The sequence below is a fragment of the Sardina pilchardus genome, chromosome 17 (assembly GCF_963854185.1).
Source record: "Sardina pilchardus chromosome 17, fSarPil1.1, whole genome shotgun sequence".
Classification (NCBI taxonomy): domain Eukaryota; kingdom Metazoa; phylum Chordata; class Actinopteri; order Clupeiformes; family Clupeidae; genus Sardina; species Sardina pilchardus.
This window is the reverse complement of record NC_085010.1, coordinates 10,079,036-10,090,340: the sequence shown is the minus strand read 5'-3', so window position 1 is coordinate 10,090,340 and position 11,305 is coordinate 10,079,036. Positions and strand designations below refer to the sequence as shown.

The 11,305-nt window shown below is 42.8% G+C and overlaps 1 protein-coding gene across 2 annotated transcripts in view; it reads right to left on the bottom strand.

The window, feature by feature from the left end:
• gnsa (glucosamine (N-acetyl)-6-sulfatase a) overlaps positions 1–10,838 on the bottom strand; it is a 15,693-nt gene extending 4,855 nt beyond the window's left edge. The window contains exons 1-9 of one of the 2 annotated variants that reach the window (XM_062517786.1): positions 10,505–10,838; positions 10,340–10,399; positions 9,535–9,738; positions 8,587–8,652; positions 5,693–5,791; positions 4,441–4,608; positions 2,984–3,066; positions 2,470–2,588; positions 232–335 (exon numbers count right to left, since the gene is read on the bottom strand). In XM_062517786.1, coding sequence (XP_062373770.1) covers positions 232–335; positions 2,470–2,588; positions 2,984–3,066; positions 4,441–4,608; positions 5,693–5,791; positions 8,587–8,652; positions 9,535–9,738; positions 10,340–10,399; positions 10,505–10,663 — 1,062 coding nt within the window. In that variant the 5' untranslated portion in view covers positions 10,664–10,838. The remainder of the gene's footprint in view (positions 1–231; positions 336–2,469; positions 2,589–2,983; positions 3,067–4,440; positions 4,609–5,692; positions 5,792–8,586; positions 8,653–9,534; positions 9,739–10,339; positions 10,400–10,504) is intronic. The other variant, XM_062517785.1, reaches the window with a different exon arrangement.
• Between the last annotated feature and the right edge of the window lie 467 nt (positions 10,839–11,305).

The following is an 11,305-nucleotide window of genomic DNA, read 5'->3' as shown; positions in this document are numbered from 1 at the left end:
AAAACACTATCTTGTATTTTAAATAACTATTTTAAATACATGAATTGTGTCCATCTCTGGGTGGTTGTTCATTGGCTTGTTTGTCTGTTTGAGTGTTTGATTGTTCAGCTGTTTCTTATGACATGTTTGCTTCTCATTACGCTTGTGTTGTAAGGCTTTTTAGCCTATTCTTGCCCAAGTATGTATGATTGCTCTGGTATTCTGAAGGTTTAGATGATGGCTGTCTCTTACCGAAGTTGTCTGGTTGGGCTTGATGTTTGGTCCCCGTACCAGCAGGGGCACTCTGATGTCAAACTCATACAGCTGCCGCTTGTCCATGGGCAGAGAGAACTGGCCTGATGGAGAAGAAGAAGAAGAACAGAGCATGAGACGGACCTGCTAACTCAAACGACTTAGAGAGGTGGTGTTTTTGCAAACTAAATCCCTGTGGGGAGGATCCAGGGGATATTCCTCCAAGAATATAATTTTTTTTGGTGATCTTAGCACATAAATGAAGGACTCTAGTATACTCAGAGAAGAAAGACGGAGTTCAGCACGGGGATCAGTCGCACTGATGCCCCGTAGTGGTGGTTAGTTGGATTGGGCTGGACGGTGTAGATGACATCAGTCCGCCCTGACTCGTCCCGCAACAGACGTCTGGGTACGATGTACTACCAGCACCTCCTATCCGGACGTGAAGACCTGGCTGCTTACAGACCGGTTGCAGCAGGTCCTCTGTCGGGTCTGTACTTGGGCAAGGTTTTTGTGCACCATAGAGCCCATGTGGCCCACCTCCTTCCATGTCGTCACGACATGACTCCACATACATACATACAACAAGGAGTATGTCACAATACATCACAATATAGATATTTAGAGCAAAGCTCAAATAAATGAGACACTGGCTTGTGTGAGGAATCGTCAATATCCATTGGTTGTGCGGAATCAGAGTAAAATAAACCCAAAGAACATTACATAACAAGAAACTACAATAGCACTCAGAGAGCGCAGACCAAGCGAAAACATAACCGCCGCCTGATGTGAATCCAGACTGTGATATGGATCACTCCCAAAATGTAATCGTTTCTCCCTTCCTTGACCTTTGCTGAAAATTTAATAGAAACCCATCCATACCTTTTTGAGTTATCTTGCAAACAAACACACAAACAAACAAACAAACAAACAAACAAACACACAAACCCAGATGAAAACATAACCTCCTTGGTGGAGGTAAATATATGAACCATAGGCCGAGAATAGGCCTTTTAGTGATCAACTTTTTATTTAGAAAAGTCAAGACATGACAAGAATAGGGCTTCTTTTTAAAGGCCTTTTTTCTGTTGCCATGTGAGGAACAGCGTGCTCCTCCACACTTGTGATCATTACAAACCCGCCGATGACGAGGAGATGGACTGACTCAAACTTCCCTTCATGTGTGCGACTGCTCACTCCAAATGGACACATACATTGGAAACAATATGCATTTACCTACACATCCTCATTCAATCTGAATCACATACAGTAGATGGTCTGTTTTCTTGTGAAAACACAAGTTAGACAGCAGAGTCTCATTTCAGAAGTTAGCTTTTTCCTACTGAAATTTCCTGTGTATTAGCCGCATTGTGTATAAGCCGCAGGACAGTGTTTTATGCGAGTTAAAATAAACAAAACCTCATACTGTAGCTGAATTTTTTTTCAAAATCAATGTATAAGCTGCGGCAAATACGGTAGTTGGGAAATTACGGTATATTGAAAGTCATGTTGTGCTGCATTGGCAAACTACACCTAGGCCGTTCCTGCACAGGTTTGAGTGGATATGTTTGGCTGATCTACACCAAGAATGCTGAGTATTTCATTGTCATGTGTGCACAGCATGTTAGTGTTTAAGATGCCTCTCAAAAATTTGCATTAAAGCTCCTTGCTTTTCTATATCTAGCAAAATGAGATGGACTTACAGTACTCCCTTTTTAAATATTCATGACACAAACATGGGTTATATTCGGGCTGCAGACAATTGTGATCATAACGAATGTGTGTGTCTAGATATCACCAGCCTAGCTGCCTACGTTACAGCAGCAACAACACGGGCATCAGTGACTTCATCTCTACTTAGGCAACTTCTGTCACTGTGTCAAATTGCGAGTGGCGTCAAAGCAGAGTGGCAATGGATCCATAAGAACGCCATTGGAATTGCATTTCAAACCACCTCTAAATGTGGTTCGGATCAAATTAGCAACAAACTTAAGAATCAATCTGGATCATAGGGAACGTATTCAGGCAGGCAGGCAGGCAGACCGACCAAGGCTGTGGGCCAGACCTGAGGATGTCTCTGCAGCCTCACCCAGGGCTGATAGGCAGGAAATTATTTGTGCCTGAAATGATCAAATTCATTCAAAGACAATATAGAGAATAGCTTTTCTTGACATCGTACATGGCCAAGCTCAAGCCTGAATTCAGGCACCATGCCTGAACTCTATTACGCCTGCTCACCTGTGTGGTAGCCGTTGTCGGAGGTGAAGAAGATGTAGGTATTATCCAACTCTCCCCGCGCCTCCAGCTGCTTTACTAGTTTCTCCACCAAGTCATCTACGGACAACAGAGTGCGCCACCTAGGGGAGACCACCAGAACTGCATGTAAAAAAAATACCCCTGCTCTAACAAAGTTAATTACTGTACCACTGACAGTGCTCAAAAATGACATTCTATAAGGTTAATGACTGGTTAATTTAATGAGGTAGAGTTGATTTCATGGCCACACAATCACACTGATATTGAACAAACGGCTACAGACAGAACAAAATTAAAGTTTGTCCCTACACTTTAGCTCACACTTTGGGATGGGTTCAGGACCAGGGTGTGTGTGTGTGTATGTATGTAGGAGAGTCAAGTCCAGAAGCACTTGCTATTTGTCAGAGGTAGCTGGGATGAAGGAGGATGTGTACACACACACACACACACACACACACACACACACGGTTAGGCAAAACCTGGGTTCCTACGGTACCTTTTCCGGAAAGCATTATCCAGGAACTCCATTGAAGAGTTGGACATGGGGGTTTTGGCTTGCCTGATGAGCCAGTGCTTGTCCTGATGGAAGTGAAGAGCAAGGGATAATAAACAAGTCATTACAAAGAGTAGAAAGAGTAAAGGACAAAGAATAAAGAAGGGTAAACATTTGGCAGTGCAAACAATAATCAAGAATAAACATTCAGGAATGCCTTGAATAGAGAAGAAAGAATGTGGGCACACAAAGGACAGAGAAGGATAAATATGTAAGAATACAAAAAACCAACAGCCAACGTCTGAGAATGACCGGAATACGTAAACTAATGGAATATATTAGGCCTAGTTTGTTCTAGTCTGGCTATTACCATACTAAGCTCAATCTTTTAAGATTGAACGCTAGTATGGGGAGTCTGAGCTTTATTTCTACTGCAAGGAGAAAGGGCGGGACTGTCGAGCTCTATTGGAATCGTTCAAATGACTCCGTACGCTTGGATAGTGCTTCAACCAATCAGACCAACGATGCGGTGAGTCGTTTGGATAAGCTAGTTTGTGATTGGACTAAAGGTTGTGTTTGTGTTGTCCAATTTCGCCGGCAGTTCAGGCAGGGTTCACCCAGCCTAAGTTTGTTCCCCTTGCTAAGAAAATAACAAAATAACTGATAAGGGAAACCTTAAAGTTGATACATTTTCACTAATCAACTCCCTGTGGAGGAAGTGAAATAAGCTCTGTCCAAATCTTAGTGGCTATCTCCAAATCTTCTTAATGTTGCAATAACTCCATTGCCAGTTTAGTCACTGTTTTCCCCGCACTTTTATCACTGCTGAAGCTGCCAGAGAATGGACTCAGGACAACAATGGTGGCACACAACCAAACGTCTGAAGGCGACATGCTGGCTCTAATGTGAAGAGTGAAGTTGGCACAGAGGAATAGAAAGGTTTTTTTTTTTTTTACCAGGGACAAGCGACAAAAAAAGATTACAATAACATTTTGTTTCCAGCCAAGTTTAGTCACCTTCTTATTGCAAACTGAAAAGAATTAAATATAGATTCAGTTCAGATTGATTTTTATTTTTGCACTCCTAGTTCTTGGATTTATCTGTGTTTAGAAGGTTTGGGCCCTATTTGCACCTGTAGATCTCTCTAATACATAAAAAAACATGTGCATTCCTATAGCATTTCCAATGTCACAGGAAACAACAATGAGCTAATGGTAACTGGGGGGAAATCAACATTTTGTAGAATTATGCTAAAGTCCGTTTAATTTCAATTTCAAAGTATCTGGATTAGGTTTTCAACTAGGATCCCTTTAGGAATAGATTGGCAGGATCTATAGTTCCATTTTCAATAACATAGATTTAAGGTTAAAAAAGGTTCTTCTATTGCGATTACAGTCCTCTATGCAGACAACATAGTCATATTCCGACACATTCCAGAGAGATCACAGGCTTTCCCCTACCTTGCCGTGGACGTTGAAGTTGGGGTCCCGTGGCGCTTTGACGTTGGGGAAGGTGCTCTCGTATTGTGGGGCCGCTGTCCAAGGCGAGTGGGGGGCTGGGGTGGACACCATCATGAAGAAGGGCCGGTAGTTCGACTTGTACTGCAGGAAGTCTAATGACGTGTTGGCCTACGGGGACAGAGAGAGGGACGGGAATGACATGATTCTATTTCGTCATATCTAACAATCCAGGACAAAGGTTCACCCTCTGAATATACACACTACTCACAACAAGTTAGGGATAGCTGCATGGCTTTCGGGTGAAATTGAATGTTTTTCAGTACATAACATACTGACACATTTAAAAGTTTAGAGATGGTCACATTAAGTTCACCTGAAAAGGTTATAGTGGATTTTAGGTTCATCCTGAAATATCATCCAAAGTTAAATATCGCTTTTGTGAGTAGTGTATGATATAATATTCATACTATCTGCAAATATAATACCAACTCTTTTATGGGTCTCTGTTTTTCTGACTATTTTTACATTGTAGAACAAAAATAGATATCTAATTTAATGTGGTTGTGATGTGAGAGTCTGAAATACGGTCATCATTACAAAAGTTCCTAAAATATACCCATAAGAGACCCAAGAGGACCCTTAAAAGAGTAGGTGTTTCAAAACGTTTGACTTAGTGCATGTGCAGTAGCCACTAAAATGTAAACTTTGTAAACATGAACAATCTAATGTACTTACAGTAGCGTGAGTGCACTGCAAAACAATCTCTTTCCTTTATAAAGCAATACATCTTTCCACTGCCATGTTTACATACATTTTGACAAAACCTTGCTGGGTGCCATGTACAGTAACTGCAACACATTCATGGGAAGGTGTGGATATAATAACACACCAGAGCCTACCCAACATGCTAATTAAAAATACCTCTAGGAGGGCACGCCGTCTTGGACTTAATCATTAACTGGCCAAAACATGTGTTGTCAAAACACGGCAGTGGTAGTCGCCAGGGGGGTATTCCAAGTACATGTTTTAGTGATAGACCTGGGTAAGTTAACTCTGAGTAAGTGGTAAACCTCCTAACAGAAGAGCGGTATGGCTTTATTCCCCTCACAAAACAACGCCATAGGGCTCTTGTTGTAGGAGGCTTACAACTTGCTCGGAGTTAACTTACCCAGGTTCATCACTAAGCCACGCACTTGGAATACCCCACTCACATTCATTAGCACTCTGGTTTGTATTGTTCTGTTGCGCTTACCAGCACGTCGGTCAGGTAGTCCAGGCTGTAGTTCTGTCCATGTTTCTGGGCTTTTCCATTCACAGACAGGGTGTAGTTGTAGTACTTAGAGTTCCTCTCCTGTGGGGAGAGGGTCCGTGTGTTAAAGGTGCACTGAGCGATGTGGGGAAAGGGTCCGTCCGTGTGTTAAAGGTACTCTGAACGATCACTTCAGCTGACGTTCACACAAAACAACTCCCTCCTGTGCAACTGAAACTCTCCTAAACACGCATCTCATCAGTGATTGGCTGGAACAGTTTGCTATGTTTTTATGATCCACACTGGACCAAGATACATTTTTTTGCTGTCTTTGGAGCCTGGGCTGTCACTTTTTTTTTTTTACAGTGTACAGTATTCAGGACACAGGCAACTAGCGGATGGTGAGGTGATGATTGCAGTATGTAACAAAAAATGTTTTAGCTTTGAAACCTCACTTAGAGCACCTTCCATGATTTGAAGTATACTGCTGGTCATATTGTTTAAGAGCTTGTGAGGCAACAGGCAAAGCAACCTAAAATGCAGTGATCGTAGCTCTGACATAGAGCAATCATTTGATTGATGGGCAAAGGGCAAAGTCTTCAGTTTGACAAAGCTAATTTGATAACTGGTCAAATCAACTTGCTGATCTAACACAGTGGGCAATAGGCTGGGTGAAACCTGTGAAACCTGCCTGACCTGCCGGCGATTTGGATTTCGCTGGACAGCTCAGGATGGAAACCTGCACATCTACCTACCCTGCTTCCTGTCCACAATCTTTGGGTCCAATGACAAACTAGCTTATCCCAAAGACGCACCGGATCATTGGTCTGATTGGTTGAAGGACTATCCAAGCGTACGGAGTCATTTGAACTATGCCCACTGATCACTCCTCTTGTGCAGAAGAAATAAAAGATTGAGCTTAGTATGGTGATAGCCACACTACGTGGCCAAGCCATTGAAGCACAAACGTGGATGAGTCAGTTCAATGGTCCTACATGCCACACAATAGCTAGATGCACGAGGACTTTGGCTTGTTGCTATATTTCTTGGTTACCATATAGTGAATGTACGTCCGTAAATTATTACATACAGGTTTGATTAAAAGTGTTTGTCAGAACAATCATAAGCTCTGCCAGTCTCAGGTTCTGCCTCAACAGTCTGTGGCACCTGTTCAGGTAATGCCAGGTCAGCGTTTCCATAGATGCGGTTGGCTGATTTGGCTATTTCGGGCATGGAGGCCATTTCACATGGCCAAAAAAAAAAAAAAAAAACTCAGCATGTCTCCTTGAGTTCTCATGACAACCCCAGCCCCCCACCACCACTAATGCCGGCACCGTCACCACTTCCAGGCCAAAGCTCATGTTTATTTATTTTTTTTTTTGTAAAAATCACTTCACGTCAGTTCTCCCACACACAGAGACGGAGTGGGTAGCTGGCTAACCGGTGATCGCTGGTACTCCAGCTCTAATTTACGGCCTGGTTTGGGACTGGGGTTATTTGCAGAGCGCGTACGGAGAGATTAAGTGGCTTATCATGTTTTCCGGGCCAAATAAATCAATGGGAGTCCACTCCTCCAGCTCTTGCTCGTGACCCAGTCAGGGTCCCAGCGACTAGTGCACACAGTCCCCCCACCCACGTGCCAAATCCTACAAATATGCAGCGTCAAACTAGAGCTACAACAGCACAGGGCGGATACGCCGTATAGCTGCAATGACTTTGATAAGAAGATTAGTTAATCTGTTGCAGCCTTTACAACCCACACACACTCCCCTTCTAGTTGTGAGACATGCAGTTTTATCAGTCATCTGTCCTTGACAGAATTACATGCTGATATAGAGAAATAGGTCTACCTGAGAAGTTAGTAAACAGCAGTGTTGTTTTTTTTTATTTCGCAAATCAGGTGCTTGAGACAAGCTTGGCCATACTTGTAAGCAGAAGCTTACCCTGTCTCTCAGACAGTGGATATAACTACAGTGGCTTAAACATGAAGACTGAAGAAATACACCCCATAATATGCCGAGCTGACTAACAGCCACAGACAGTACACACCCTGTGGGGTATACTACGAAGTGAGGCTGCTGGCTTACCCAAAATGTTGTATTTCTATTTATGCTTCCTATGGGACAGCAGCTCAAATCAAATCAGGCTTATTGGCCATGTATACTTATACAAGGAATTTGGTCTCTGCATTTATCCCATCCGTGAATTAGTGACCACACATACCAGCACACAGTGAACACACAGTGAGATGAAGCACACCTGGAGCAGTGAGTTGCCTTCATACAGCGGAGCTCAGGGAGAGGTTAGATGCCTTGCTCAAGGGCACTTCAGCCTTGGACTGGTCGAGGATCGAACCGGCAACCCTCCGGTTACAAGCTCAAGGCCCTAACCAGTAGGCAACGGCTGCCCCTCAATGTAAACTAGCCAACTCTGGCTTAATGCATCAAATGGTTACATTTATGTTTTAATTGCACACTGTCCCTTACAAATACATTTGAGATTGAATTGAGGTACAGTAACGTCAAGAGTCACTTCAGAAGCAATACATGTTTATGTTTATGAAAAGACAACAAAGTCCAGGGTGCTCAGGAAGTCCAGTTGGATATTTGTAGGTACTCTTTGGAGTCGGGAATTCAAATGAATATAGAAAAAAACGTTTAAAAAGCAAACATTTTTGAAGAAGAGTGCCTTGGGCCTCCCTTTTTTCTATATTCATGCTTATGTCTATATTTACGTAATTTAACAGACTTAAATAATACATGCAGTAATCAACGGTTACACTCAAAGTTACGGAGGTAAGCCAGTATCCTTGCTTCATAGTCAACCACTCTGGTCTAACTCAGGTTGGAAGTGAGGAGTGTTTGAGATATGGTTGGTTTCTGTTGACTTTTTCTTACCAGGGCAAACCAGTAGTCCCAACCTGGAGGCACATGTTCCACTCCTCCTGCTTCTGGGTGCCCGTACTGAGGGAGAGATGGAGAGATGAGGGAGAGAGAGAGAGAGAGAGAGAGAGAGAGAGAGAGAGAGAGAGAGAGAGAGAGAGAGAGAGAGAGAGAGAGAGAGAGAGAGAGAGAGAGAGAGAGAGAGAGATAGATAGAAAGGATAGAGAGAGAGAGAGAGAGATAAATATATATAGAGAGAAAGATAGAGAGAGAAAGAGAGCGAGGAGAGAGAGAAAGGATAGAGAGAGGGAGAGGGGGAGAGGGAGAGAGAAAGAGAGAGAGAGAGAGACACAGACAGACAGACAGACAGATGGTAAATAATAGTGACATGAAAATAAGGAAGCAGAATGTAATGAGACGAGAGAGAGAGGGAAGGCTGAGATATGTCTGCAGAGATTCTTCAGTAACACAATGTGAATGCAACGTGAAAACAGAACTGCTATAAGAACACCCAAGTTCATAAAATTCCTGTGGCTAAAGGACAAACAGCTATAGTCATTCAGGCAAATACCTCTGGCCATTCAGAAGTGAGTGAGTTAAGAAATGTACCAAGGGTTTCTGTCACATATCTCTCAAAACCCTGATACCCAGCAGCTATGAGGCAATAAGGAACTTGGCTGGGAGAAAAATAGCCAACATGGGGGCAAGATGGCCAACATGGGGGGAAAAAAGGCCAACACCTACTCCAGGAATAAAACAAATATATACAAGTGCACAATCCAAAAGTATCTAAATTTAGTCTCGACTTAAAAATAAGGTCTGACTGGAGAAATATAGATAAACTCTCTGGGGTCTTTAAGGAATACACCACAAGAGAGAATTGGGTTTGGGCACAGGCCTGAGAGAAGGACAAACAACTCGCTCACAGGTCAAAAGTGCGCTCCTTCAAAAGAGCACTCCTACCTCGTTGAGATATTTGCCGGCGAAGAAGGTCTGGTAGTAGCTCTTCTGCAGTAGGGCGGGGAAGGTGCCCGGCTCCTGGCTCTTCTGCCAGGCCTGACTGCTGCAGTTGCCCTCCAAGGTGTTGTTGATCACGTGGTGGTTGTGGGGGTACTTTCCCGTCAGGATGCTGGCACGACTTGGACAGCACAGTGGGCTAGCAACAAACTGGGGGGGGGGGGGGGGGGGGTGGATAGATGGATAGATAGATAGGTAGAGAGACAGAGAGAGAGGGAGGAGGGGGAGAGAGAGGGAGGGAGGGAGTGATAGAGAGAGAGAGATGCAGAATTGTGTGTTTATTTCAAATGAAGCTTAATATTAAACAATAAATCAAACTTGAACAATTACATGCTGAACAACATAAGACAGCATAAATGTTGTGAATTGTTAAGAGAAGCAAAGAAGGTGTGTTCATATTACACAACACTTGATTTAAGCCACAAGTAAGGCTTGGATGACTGTGTACGACTCTGAAAATAACCCATGAGCAGCACTATGAATTGATTTGTGTGAGGTGACTTGAAGCCACCAACTTCAGAGGAAAGAAAGTGGTAACAAGTGTGTGAAAACAGTTTTCTGCAACATTTTGTAAACAAATAAGCAGAATGTACAATACAAAAACACTGCATGACATATTGCATAATAGAGAGTCATATTTCAATAACAGTCAACAACATTACAATGATAGTTTTCAGAAAAAAAAAGCCTACATCCATTCCAATTCAATTAAAAGCATCAATGCAAACAGTAAAAGTAGGTTTAAACTCACCGCGTTGGTAAAAGTGATTCCAGAATCACCTATTAACTTTCTTGTCTTGTTAAGTGGAACCTACAAAGAGGGGTGCAGACGTTTTGGTGGCGTAGTTCATTCGCAGTACGCAAATCAGTCTAATCTAACACAACACAGATAAACTAATTCAAACCATTAACTTACCATGCCACCCATATCAGCGTCTAAATCATCTGTTAATATCAAAACAATGTTGGGTCTCCTGTACATTGTTACCACAACAGGCAGGCTATTTAAGAACAAAGTGACGCAGATAAGGCTAAAATGCAATAACGTCCGCAGATGTAATCGAATCAAGGCCATTTCTGCGGCGTAAATAAAAACAGACGCGCCTAAGTGATATCTTGGATCTTCAAAGGTCAGTAGAAGCGTGAAATGTTGTTGAGAAAATTCCGCCTCACGAAGAACCCTGTAGAAATACACAGCCCCGTTCTCTTCTAACTGTGCAAAACACTTCCCCGTTTCCTAGTCATGTGCTGTCTACGGACGGAAATCCAGGTCAGGTGACGAGACCGGCTGCGCGCACACAAGGCAGCCAACCCTCCCTCACAGCGTTTAGGATGATGTCACTATTACTCAGGACTTTTGTTATACCTTGGTGTTTTGCAGATGCAAAAATAATATTTAAATCCATTGTTAAAACATCCGTAAATTTCTATTACAATATAGTTAATTATTACATGAACACAAAATTAAGCTATGCAAGTTATCTCACACTCTCCATAAGGGAAGCATGGGTGGATGTGTAATTCATCTGATTTTTAAAAAAATATATGGTAGTCCAACAAATGTAAGTCTGTTCAATCTGTTAAGGAAGTAAATCTCCCTTTTTGAACAGGCTAGACTGCTTGCATAATTATCACCCCTGAAGCGAAGTCAGCCCTGCATTTCACCTGTCATCACCTCCAAAAACTTTTTTTTGCCTGACGGTCATACTTGAGAGAG